The 13,421-nt window shown below is 38.6% G+C and overlaps 1 protein-coding gene across 1 annotated transcript in view; it reads right to left on the bottom strand.

The window, feature by feature from the left end:
• The window catches only part of MTMR8 (myotubularin related protein 8), a 42,368-nt gene that overhangs the window by 16,449 nt on the left and 12,498 nt on the right, over positions 1–13,421 (bottom strand). Inside the window, exons 4-8 of the mRNA XM_036740375.1 lie at positions 12,272–12,429; positions 11,604–11,732; positions 5,844–5,978; positions 3,674–3,806; positions 261–370 (exon numbers count right to left, since the gene is read on the bottom strand). Of these exons, the coding sequence (XP_036596270.1) occupies positions 261–370; positions 3,674–3,806; positions 5,844–5,978; positions 11,604–11,732; positions 12,272–12,429 (665 nt within the window). The remainder of the gene's footprint in view (positions 1–260; positions 371–3,673; positions 3,807–5,843; positions 5,979–11,603; positions 11,733–12,271; positions 12,430–13,421) is intronic.

Below are 13,421 nucleotides of genomic sequence, written 5' to 3'. Positions count from 1 at the left end.
AGTCACCAGCCTCACCTTCTCCTCCAGAGCCATCTGGGTCCAGTGGCCAGATATAGATCAGGACAACTGGAGATGGCCCTGGATGCAGTGGAAGAGCTTGGCCTTTACAAGCTAAGGTCTTTAATATGTCTCAGTCTGACTGAGGCAAGCAAGATTCCAACTGTATGGAACGTCAGAGAGATGAAGTGACTTGCAACAGCCAGGCTTCCCTAATCAGTCAGCAGCAGAAGAAATGAGTATGCAAATGTACTGAAAATTACCTTTGCAAGGAAGATTCCAGCATCCATAATAGTTTTAATATGTCTCAACCACCCAGAGTTCTCCAGGCCAGCAAGAAAGTCACTCATTGATGGAACTTTCATTTCACAGACTTAAGAAAGAAAAACAAAACAAAGACTGAAGTGAAATATTTCCTGCACCTCCACCCCTGCCCCCAAAAGAGCGAGACAAAGAACATAGGATATAGAGTCATAAGGTCTGGGTTCAAGGTCTGCCTTTGCTACTTACTAATTGTGTGACTTCCTGTCTCTGGGTCTTAGTTCTTTGTGAAATGAGGGTGTTGGATCTTCCCTTCAAGCTCTAACGTATTAGATAAACCACTTTACAATTGAGGAGCAGCTAAGGAATCACAGTGTGTCTTTAAATGACTGGCACAATGAAGACTACCCGCACAAGCAGATCCATCCATAACAGTGCTCACTAGGCAAGAATCTGGATCTCCAGTTTCTCAGCTAACCAAAGGCAAACACTCAAGTCAAACATACCTACTTAGAGAAAAAACATACTTGACTCCAAATAAAGCCCTGGGGGATACCAAAATGTGGTGTGGTATAAACCAAGATGTCCTTTAAAAACATCTCTCCCCTCACACATGAGAGAGCTTCTGTTTACCATGGGACCTGGGCCAGGGAGGGCAGTATCAACAGCTCTGAAAATAAGTTACTTTTGATGCCTTTTCACTGTCCAGCAGGAGACACGAGAGTACCTTAAATCCTACTTGCTGCATAGAATTAGAAGATTTAGAAGGTGACTTTGAGATCACTTGATCTAACCCCCTCATCTAACAGAGAAGTAAACAGGCCTATGTAAGAGAATTGACTTCCCAAGGTCATAGAAGTAGTAAGTGGTAAAGCCAGGATTCAAATTCAGTTCTCCAAAAACAATGTTCTTTCTTCTACTCTGCCTCTCTAAAGTCTATAACAGTATAAAAAAATTTCAGAGGAAAGATACATCTGAGAATCCTTGGAAGTCTGGAAGAAATGCCCTAAGACAAGGGTTCTATAGGACCCCAAGTTTCTTTTCTTTTCTTCATATTTTTCATGAGTCTGTCCCTGCCACTCTCCATTCCCACCCTCATCTCCTCAGCAATGAGCAAAATAAAATGCCCTCAATACCTAGTGTCCAGCAAAACCAACTCCCATGTTAGCCAAGTCTCAAAATGAATGCTTCTAGTTGTGTTTTAAGTTCATCACTTGACACGAGGTGAGTGGCATTGTAGTGTTCGGAGTTCTAAAGCCTTCGAAAGTTGATTTTCTCTATAACGTTATTGTCGTTGTAGAAACTATTCTACTAACTCTGCTCACATCGATCTGCATCAGCTCATTGATATCTTCCCAGTTTTCTCTGACACTGTTTCATTTCTTATAGCTCAATAATATTTCATTACATTCATGTGCCACAATTTATTTCATTATTCCCCAATAGGACACCCCCCTAGTTTCCAATTTTGGTTACCATGAAAAGAGCTGCTATAAATATTTTCATACGTACATATTCTTTTCCACTTTCTTTGATTGTGTTGGGGTACAGGTCCAGTAGTGGTATAGCTGGGTCAAAGGGCATGAACAGTTTGACAACTTTCTGGGCATAGTTCCAAACTGCTTTCCAAAATAGCTGAACCTATTTACAATTCCCTCCAATGGTGCACCTGTTTTCCCCCAGCTCCTCCAACATTTGTCATTTTCCTTTTTTTGGCATTTGTCCTCATCTGCTAAACACAAGGCAGAATCTCTGAGCTGCTAGTGATTTTTCATATGCTTGTTGATAGCTTGGATTTCTTCCTTTGAAAATTGCCCACTCATATCTATATCGAGGGATGGCTAAGTCTTTTAAATTTGAATGAGTTCCCTATATATTTTGGATGAGACCTTTATCAGAGAAACTAGCTGCAAAGATTTTCCTCCAGTTGTTTCCCTTCTAATTTTTACTATGTTGGATTTGTTTGTGCAAAAACCTTTAAAATTTCATATAAACAAATATAAATAAATTGTCCATTTTATCTTGTGTGGTCTTTCCTATCACTTGCTTAGTCATGAACATTTCCCCCGTGCACAGTCTGGAAGAAATTCTCTAAGACCACAATTCTAAAGGATCCTGGCCCCCTTTGCCCATTTTCCCCAAAAGATTCTGCAGTGATGGCAGGTGACCAAGATTATGCTCAAGGCTTTGTTCTTACGCAGCAGAGCAGTAAAAGCAAAAAGTGTAAAGGAAACTCTGGAGCATTCTCCCCTAACAAGAAGGCTAAACTAAAAAGTCAGCCATATTTCTTCTGGCACAGGACTATGCTACCACTCTTGTAGTTAAGTACTCCATTGATTTCCACAACACAGATGCTCAGTTGTTCTCAACTGTGCTGTGAAATCAATGGAACTGTTGAATAACAGAGTTGGAAGAGACCCTGGAAAGCAGTCTATTCCAACCCTTATGTGATGCATGAAGCATGAATATCTTTAGCAAGTTGGGATCGTAAGACTTAGAGCTAGAAAAGCCCTTTGACTTTTTTTTTAATTTTATTTTTTCAATCAACAAGCATTTATTTTCTCAACCTCCCACTTCCCCCCCAAGTGAAAAAGAAAGAAAAAGAAAATCCTTGCAATGAATATTCATGGTCAAGCAAAACAAATTCTCTTATTGTAGAAGAACCCTTTGCAATCATCCAGTCCAACTCTAATTATCCCTTCCATATTGCAACTTTCCCCTAGTGGTTTCAATATATCAGGAGTCAGCATAAGAAATTAAAAGGGAATTTGGGGGGAATTTTGAGGAAACTGCAGATGACATGTGAAGGTCAGCAGACAACACAGAAAACGTTTAGAAACTCAGACATGCATAAAATATATGTATAGTATTGTATCATCATATCAACACATTTTATCTTTTAATACCATAATAATTCAGACTTCTTCTCGGGTATGAAGGGAGGGCCAAAACTTTTTATGCGGATTTTCCAGATTGAAGGGGCGCATGCCCTTAACCCCCTTCATATGGAGGGGATAACCACTTTATTTCAGAGAGCTTAAGTGGCTAACTCAAGGCCACACAGTTGGGTATCAAAAGCCAATGTTACCTATACTCAGTCATGTGGGCTGTCATCCAGATTCCCCTTAACCATGTCCAGAGGCGGAGAAACCTACCGAAGCATTTCTATTATTATTATTGATTTTACTCATGAATACACTAAGCTGAAATCTGCTCCTACCAGGTGTCTATATCCTAAACTAATCTAGCCACATTTCAGGACCATACTGGCAACTGATTCTCTTCCTCTGGCTACATCTCCAGCTCCACCTTCAAAGCATATGATCTTTGTGTACACATTACAAGGTATGCTGTGGCAAATTTTCCCTGCTGCCCTCCCTTCCTCCCCTCTCCCCTTAAGACCAAGCCTTCATACCTTCAAGGAGTTTCTGCAGGCTGCCCCGCATCACATGGATGTTTTCAATACCAATGAACCTGAATCGAATGTTGGCATAATTATCTTCATTTTCATACCCCTTGCCAGCTGCTCGATTGGCAATGGCATTCAACTGCAAATCAAGGACATGGTAAAGTAGGTATCAATAGGCTGGGTGAGGGAAGGACAAGGCTTGTACATCTTGGGGCCACAAGGATATCATTCTTTAGTTTCCATATCACTTGAAACCTGGCCCATAAAAGGAAAAATAAACTAGGGCCTCAACTAGGAGTTAGGGTAGAATTTCACAGGTTCTTCAATTTGCTACTTGAGAAAATGGCAATCTACTTTCACCAATATGTTATGATCTCTAATTGTGTCATTGTGTATCATGGTAGCAGTGCGGATGCTAAGTCCTTCCTGCCTTATCAGACTGGCAAGCACACAGACAGGGCACAGTTCATATTAATTAGAAATATGCAAAATACCTCAGGCATAACTTATGTACATTAACCTGGGCAGAGGAAAAACAAATGTGGTCTTAGAAGGCAATACATCTGCTCAAAGAGCAACTGTGGCTAATTATGATCTCTAATCATAGAGACACAGGTAATTAAGAGCCATTAAATGAATAGCAAACAGAATACAGCAATGGCCATTGGATAGCAAATGAACTTGTTAGGACAGATATTACTATATTTATATTATTATATTGTATTATATTATATTAAATTACTATAAATCAGAGGTTCTTAATCTTATTTGTATCATAGATCTCTTTGGCAGTCTGGTGAAACCTATGGGCCTCCTTTTAGGAAAAATATTTTTAAATAATTGAAGGAAATGCTAAATTCATTTAGAGGTGAGGTTAGGGAAAACAAAGATGTTATTTTCTTCCCATCCAAGTTCATGGATCCCTTGAAATCTATCCACAGATCCCTTGGGTTGGAGGGGGTGGATCTGTGGATTTCAGGTTAAGAATCCTTTCTACAAATAAAACAATAATTATAAGAAGTATCCTCTACCTCAGTGGTCCTGGGCAACACTGGAGTGGAGGTTCCTAACCCAAGGTCCATTAACTTGGGTTTTTAAAAATGCTGTGATAACTGTATTTCAATACAACCAGCTTCCTTTGTAATCCTAAGGATTTTCTTTTATGCACTTGAAAACATTCTAAAAAAGGGGTCATGGGCTTCATCACACTTCCAAAGGGGGCCAGGATGCAAAAAAAAAGTTGTGAATACTTGCACCAGAGAAAACAGCTGCTGTAGACATCTGGCTACAGTTTCTGACTATGTCTAAGTAGTGGACAGAGTACTGGACTCTAAAGTCAGAACAGCTTGGGATTGTTTTCCACATTAGAAACATCTGTGGTCAGGAGGCAAATCACTTGATCTTTCTGAGATTCAGTTTGGCTCATCTGTAAAATGGGGATAATACTGCCTATAGTATTCACAGGGTTGCTATGAAGATCAAACAAGTTAACAGCTGAAAAGGTTTTTGTAAACTTTAGAGCACTATATGTCAGTTATTATTATCATCACAGTACTATAATACAATAAATGTAATATAATATAAGGGGCCTTAAAGACTATCTAATTGGAAGTCACTACTTCTTATTTTCTTTCTTGGTAATAATAATAATAGCTAACATTTATATAGTGATTACTCTGTGCCAGTCATTGGGTAAAGTGCTTTAAAATTATCACCTCATATGATTTTTACAATAGCCGTGGGAGCTTGATGCTACTATTATTATCTCTATTTTACTGTTGGGGAAACTGAGGCAGACAAAGGTGAAGTGACTTGCCCAGGGTCATACAGCTAGTAAGTGACTGAGGCTGGATTTGAACTCAGGTCTTCCTGACTCCACTCTGGGCACTGTGCCACCTAGCTGCCCCTACTGCTCTTGTTATATGACACTGTGTGTTATCACTCTCTGTTTGGGAAATTTCCTCCCTGTTAGAATGTAAGTTCCTTGACAGCAGGAATCATATCTTAGCCAAACTTGGTATCTACCCTAGCACAATGCTTTACGCACAGTAGGTGCTTAATGAATATCTGCTACGTGAATGGATGAATGAATGAATAAGACAGCTGGGACATCCATACAGTGAAGAGACAAACCTAGTCCTGAGTTGAGAATTTCAATGAATCGCCTCAAAGGTACCTTTGGCCTTGTGTCTACCACATAGATGAAGGGGCTTGCTGGGTTGGCTTGGCTAATGGCCTGTAACATCTGTTCATCCTCCAGGCAGCGGGACCCAAATCCAGAGAGGGGCTGGCTACAGCGGCATATGGCAGCCTGCAACAAGTAAAGGTCACAGGTCAGGAAGGCTCCCCCAACTCAGTAAACAGCAACTCTGTAGGAAAAAAATTATGGTTCAAGTTACATCATCCCTGAAAGGATAAGCCAACTCTAGGAAGATGACCTGACATTTCTATATAGATTGCAAAAGTGCCTTACATTACAGTATTTGATGGCCTCCATTTTAGAGAAAAGGAAGCTTAGGCTCACACTACCAGCACTTCACAGTTAAATTCAACAAATATTTATAAGTTGGGTACTAGAGACAAGGGCCTGTGATTGGAACTTCAGGAAGGTAAAAAATGACAGTATCTACCATCAAGGAGGGTAAGACCATAAGATCAGTCAATCAACCAACATTTATTTACAACTAACAATCAACTGGGGAAACAGGCCATATACACAATACATGGCAGAATGAATTTTTTCTTCATTTTATCTTTGTCTCCCCAGTGCCTTGCACATAGTAGGCACTTCACAAATGCCTGTTGGATTGGAGGGGGGCAAATCTAGATTTGGTTCTAGAGAACCAAAAACAGTGCTCTAGGAAAATGTGAAGATGGAAGAATCTGGGAAAACTTGATGAATGAATCGTGCCTGAGCAGGGCTTTGAAGGGAGAGAACTATTTCAACAAACTGGGGGAGACAGGGTAGAGCCAAGATGGCAGAGTGGAGGAAGTACTACTGCCAAGCTCTCCCAACACTCTCCTCCAAATAACTTTAAAATAATGCCTCAAATCAATTTATTTTAATTTATAATTTTTTTGGGAGGGGGGAAGGCAGGGCAAGGGGGTTAAAAGTGACTTGCCCAAGATCACACAGCTAGTAAGTGAAGTGTCAAGTGTCTGAGGCCAAATTTGAACTCAGGTCTTCCTGATTCCAAGGCCAGTGCTCTACTCTCTGCACCACCTAGCTGCCCCCTCAAATCAAATTTTGGAGCAGCAAAGCTAACAAAATGTTGGAGTGAGACATTTTTCTAGGCCAAGAGGACTTAGGTGGTAACGAGAGTTCTGTGACACTGTGGTTGGTGCTGGCCCAGAGAACACAGGGCAGCAACACCAATGGTGGGCCTTGGAGGTGGCTAAGGCAGTAGCAGCAGGTTTGGGAGCTCTCAGCCCAGAGACTGTAAGGGAATTGGACAGCTGGTCAGAAAGGGATTACAGGGGCCCCTTGTGCTAGCCTTAAACTAGCAACTCCAGCGCACACAGTGAGTTCTCAGATGCAGCTCTGGGGCAAAGAAGAGCTCTTGCAGCTGCAGGGGATCAGGGGCTCTTTCTGAGTAAGGACCAGAGCCCAGTGCACTAGAAGAGCAGTGACGATGTTTTTCCCAGAATCACACCACTTTGGAAATACTGAAAACCTTATAGACCCCCCCCCAGAATGAGCTGGGGAAATATAGTGCCAAAAAGCTTGAAGCATGGGACAGTGCCCTACCCTCTCCCCCTAAGAACAGAGCTCAACTTAAACATAAAGCTCAAAGGAGAAAAAAGGCTAGAAATATCAGGAAACAACAACAAAAAAGAACCCAACCATAAAAATCTACTATGGTGACAGGGAAGATCAAAATACAAACTCAGAAGAAGCCAATGATGTAAAAACAGATATAAGCAAAGCCTCAAAGAAAATGCAGATTAGATGCTAGCCCAATTAAAAACTCCTGAAAGAGCTATGAAGAAAAGCAAAAAAAAATTTAAAAATCACACAAGAGTGGTAGAGGAAAAATTGAGAAAAGAAATTAGAGTGATGCAAGAAATTATGAAAAGAGAATTAACTGATGAAAGAGGCAGGCACAAAAAATACTGAAGAAAATAATACCTTAAAAGACAAAATTGGCTAAGCAGAAAAAGAGGTACAAAATCTCACTGAAGAAAATAATTACTTAAAAATTATAATTTGGTAAGTGGAACTTAATGATTCCATGAGACATCAAGAAACAATAAAGTCAAAAGAATGGAAAAAATAGAAGAAAACGTGAAATATCTCATTGGAAAAAACAACAGACCGGAAAATAAATCAAGGAGAGAGAATTTAAGAATCACTGTACTACCTGAAAGCCATGATCAAAAAAGAGCCTAAACATAATATTTCAAGAGATTATCAAGGAAAACTGCCCCAATATCTTAGAACCAGATGGAAAAATAGAAATGGAAAGAATCTACTGATCACTTCCTGAAAAGAGATTCCAAAATGAAAACTACCAGGAATATGATAGCCTAATTCCAGAGCTTCTAGGTCAAGGAGAAAATATGACAAGAAGCCAGAAAGAAACCATTCAAATATTGTACAGCCATCTTGGAGTGGGGGGGGAGGGTAGAAATGGGGAGAAAATTTATAATTCAAACTCCTGCAGAAATCAATGCTAAAAACTAAAAATATTAAATAAATTTTAAAAAAACCAAATATTGTAGAGCCAAAGTCAGGATCACACAAGATTTAGTAGCTACCACATTAAAAGAATGGAGGGTTTGGGATACGATATTCTGGAAGGCAAAGGAGCCAGGATTGCAACCAAGAACAATCAGCCCAGCAAAACAGAATAATCCTTTGTGAGGAAAATGGTCATTTAATGAAACAGAGGACATTCAGGCATTCCTGATGAAAAGACCAGAGTTGAATAGAAAATTTGACAATGAAACATAAGACTCAAGAGAAGCATAAAAAGTTAAACAGGAAAGAGAAATCATAAGGGACTCAATAAAGTTAAACTGTTTATATTCCAATATGAAAAGATGATACTTGTAACTTAAGAATTTTATCATTATTAGGACAGTTAGAAGGAGCTTACATAGACAGAGGGCATGGGTGCAAGATGATTATTTTGGAATGATCTAAAAGAGATGGAGGGGTGAGAAAGAGGGCTGAACTGGAAGAACAGAATTTTAGAAAAGTTAGATATGATAGACCTCTGGAGAAAACTGAATGGGAATAGAAAGGAGTATACTTTTTTTCTCAGCTATACATGTCACTTCACAAAAATTAACCTTTATCAGGGCCTCACAAAGAAATGAAGAAAGGTAGAAATTACTAACTGCACCCTTTTTGGACCTTTACAAAGCAATAAAAATTACACTCCAGGAGTGGCTTTGGAAGCATAGATTAAAAGTTGATTGGAAATTAAATTATCTAATCCTCGAGAATGAGTAGGTCGAAGAACAAATGATAGAAACAATCAATAATTTCACGAAGGACAATGATAACAATGACACAAGGTAATAAGATTTGTGGGATGCAGCCAAAGCAGTATTTAGAGAAAATTTATAAGCAGATCAATAAATGGGGCATGCAACTAAAAAATAGTTAAGAGTCTTCAATTGAACACCAAAATAAAAGTCCTGAAAAATCAAAGGAGAGATTAATAAAATTGAAAGTAAAAAATTCATTAAACTAATAAATAAAACTAGGAGTTGGTTTTAAAAAAGAAACAAGAGAGGTAAACTGCTGGTTAATTTGATTTAAAAAAGAAAGAAGAAAACCAAACTGCCAGCATCAAAAATGAAAAAGGTTAATATGCTATGAATGAAGATGAAATAAAATCAATTATTAGAAGCTATTTTGCCCAATTATATGCCAATAAAATCTACAGTCTAGGTGAAATGGATGAATATTTGCAGAAAGATAAATTGCCCAGGTTAACAGAAGAGAAAGTAGAATACTTAAATAACTCTATCTTAGAAAAAGAAATTGAACAAGTCATAAATGAGCTCCCTAAAGGAAAAATCCCCAAGACCAGATAATTTACGAGTGAATTTACCAAACATTTACAAAACAATTAATTCTAATACTATATAAACTACTTGGGAAAATCAGTGGAGTAGTATCAAATTCCTTCTATGACACAATTACAGATTTTGGTGCCTAAAGCAAGGAGAAAAAAAAAACAGAGAAAAAAATTATCGACCAATTTCACTAATGAATATTAATGTAAAATTGTAAATAAAATACTGGCAAGGAGACTACAAAAATGTATTACAAACATACATTGTGACCAGGTGGGATTTATACCAGAAATTCAGAACTGGTTCAATATTAGAAAACCTGTAAGTATAATTAACCATATCAATAATAAAACCAACAAAAAAATCTTATGATTATCTCAATAGATGCAGAAAAAGTTTTTTTTTTACAAAACAGAACATTAATTCCTATTTGAAACACTAGAAATCATAGGAATAAATAGAACCTTTCTAGCATTTATCTAAGACCAAGAATAAACATTATCCATAATAGGAATAAACTAGAAGGCTCCCCAATAAAATACCACTTTCCAGGGGAGCAGGCTCATAGCAAAGATGAGTTGAATGCATTCCCACCAACAACTCTACAAATTATACAAAAAACCCCAGGGGAAATCTATGATGTGGAAAATCCCCAAACTCTAGAAGGATACCACAGTACATAAAACTAGGAGAACATTGTGCACAGCAACAGTAATATTATAAGGATGATCAATTTTGAAATCCTTAGTTACTCTGACCAAGACAATGATCTGAGACAACTCCAAAGGACCAGAACGAAAAATGCTGTTCACTTGGAGGTAGAATCACCATGACTTGGTTAATTGATTGGCTATGGATGGAGAGGGAAGAGTCAAAGGTAATACAGAGATGCCAAGCATGAAGGTGAAGGAGGCAGCAATGGAAACAGGAAGTCTGGAAGGAGAAGAGACAATGATCTTGGGTTTTATGCAAGCTGAATCTAAGGACTAAAAGGACTATCTGGCAGGCAAATGGTGCAAGTCATTTAACCCCTCTGGGTCTCAGTTTCCTCACCTGTAAAATGAGACAATCTTGGACAAGATAATCTCTAAAGTCATTTTCTTTTTTTTTGAATTTTATTTTATTTTTTTAATTACATTTTTCATTTTTAGTTTACAACACTTAGTTTTACATGTTCTTAAGTTTCAAATTTTCTTTCCTTCCCTCTCCTCCCCCTTCCCCCCCCCCACCCAAAATGGCATGCAGTCCGATATAGATTCTACATAAACCTTTGCATTAAACTTATTTACACAATAGTCAAGTTGCAAAGAAGAATTATGACCAGTGGAATGAATCATGAGAGAGAAGAAACAAAACCAAAAAAATGAGGGGAAAAAAGAGAGCAAATAGTTTGCCTCAATCTGCATTCACACTCCACAGTTCTTTCTCTGGATGTAGTCTGAGGTCATATTCAATGCTAAATCTTATATAAAGTTCATAGGACCAAAGGGCTCAGAGCTGAAAGAGACCTTCGAGATTACCTCATCCAAACCTCTTATTTTACAGATGGCAAAACTGAGTCCCAGAGATTAAATAATTTGCCCAAAGTCACACAAATAGCAAGTCACAGAGGCAGGATTTGTACCCAGGCTCTCTAATTTCTGATCTAGTGTCACTTCTACTACACCCTGCTGCAATTTGGAAATGTAGGACTGGAGGTCAGCGGAGAAACAGAGCTGGAGATATAAATTTGGGAATCAACTGCATATCTGTGACAGTGGGAATGAATGAGATGACCAAGAATGCTCATTTCATCTCTCAATTCATGCATCCCACTCCCTGCCCCACCCACCCAAGGTAAAGTCAGTAAAGAGGAAAGAAAATAATTTAAAAGTGAGAGTATGTGAAGGAAGTATGTTCAACTTACATTGTTCTCTTTGTAGAAGTAGGAAAGCACAGGAATACGTCCTCGACTTCGGAACTTGGCACATCCCATGACTATCGCCTTGCTAGCCTCTTTTGGAATGACTATTTCAGGAGGGTATGTGCTACAGACCTAAAAGTGAGAATTATGAAAATCAACTAAATTCTTATAATATTTATTTGATAGTAGCAGGCCTCGCAGCTATCATTCATAGGGTCATTGGATTTAGAAATGGAAAGAACTCTAGAGACCATATACTCTAATTCCTTCAATTTTACAGATGGGGAAACTGAGGCCCACAGAGGGGAAAGAACTTGTCCAAAGTCACACAGGTTATAAATTTTTTTTCCAAATAGTGCTATTATTTTTCAGAAAGGACACACAGTGAGACTACACAACAACAAAACATACCCCCAGAATGACCAGAATTTGAGGCAGAAGAACACACATGTACACTCACACATATCTGTATACACACACTGGAATCCACACACAAGGAAGCCTACTATAGTAAACAAAGTCCACTAGAAACAAGAGTTGAAACAAGCAGATTCATGCTCAAGTGTGCAGACTCTTTGACCCAGTTCTACCATTACTAGGCCTACGGTCCAAAGAAAGAGGAAATGGATTTATGTATAAACAAATGTTTTGAGCAACACTTTCACGATTACCTCATAGTTTTTGTTTGCATCTGTTATTTGCCAGTAGTCGTTTGGGACTCCCATGCGCTTGTAGTCTGATTTTAAGTCAATCATTTTCCATCCAATTTCTCTGTCATCTTTTGAAGATTTGGGGTTATAAGAAAATGCATAAAGTTCTTCTGGTCTCACTGGGGAAGAGAGACAGTAACGAAAATGATGCAGTTATCAGGGAGACTTAAGGAAAGTCATCCACAAACCAAGTAAAGGATTAGTTCTCTTGGATTTAGTGTTGAAAGTAGGCTTTAGAGATTACCTAATCTGACCTGATTTTACAAAAGAAGAAACCGAGACCCATAAAGGTTAAGGGACTTTCCCAATGTCACACAGGTAGGGATCACAGACTACAGATGTAGGACTAGAAGGGACCTCAGAGATCACTTTTACCGTTTAACAGATTAGGAAAATGAGGCCGACAGAGAAGTGACTTGCTTAAGGTCACACAGATAGTAAGCACCAGAACTGGGATTCACATTGTCTAATAGGACAAAAATGGTAAATGACAATGTTGGAGGGGATGTGGGAAAAATGAGACATTAATGCACCATTGGTGGAGTTGTGAACTGATTCAGCCATTCTGTAGAGCATTTTGGAACTACGCCCAAAGGGCTATAAAACCACGCATACCCTTTGATCCAGCAATACCACTACTAGGTATGTATTTCAAAAGAGATAAAAAACAAAAGGGAAAAGGGAAAATATGTACAAAAATATTTATAGCACCTCTTTTCTGGGGGCAAAGAATTAGAAATTGAGGGGATGCCCATCAATTGGGGAATGGCTGAACAAGTTGTGGTATGTGATTATGATGGAATACTCTTGTACTATAAGAAATGATGAGCTGGATGCTCTCAGAAAAACCTAGGAAGGCTTGCATGGGCTAATGCAAAGTGAATCATACTGTGTACAAATTAACAACAATATTGTAGGATGACCAGCTGTGAATGACTTAGCTATTCTCAGCAATGCAATGATCCAAGACAACTCTGAAGGATGAAAAATACTATCCATCCTCAGAGAAAGAACTGATGGTGTCTGAATACAGATTGAAGCATACTTAAAAAAAATTGGGATTCACATCGAAAGCATCTGAATGCAAATCCTGGTCTTCTTCCACTAATCC

Source organism: Trichosurus vulpecula, assembly GCF_011100635.1.
Source record: "Trichosurus vulpecula isolate mTriVul1 chromosome X unlocalized genomic scaffold, mTriVul1.pri SUPER_X_unloc_1, whole genome shotgun sequence".
Classification (NCBI taxonomy): domain Eukaryota; kingdom Metazoa; phylum Chordata; class Mammalia; order Diprotodontia; family Phalangeridae; genus Trichosurus; species Trichosurus vulpecula.
This window is presented reverse-complemented; position numbering and strand designations above follow the sequence as displayed.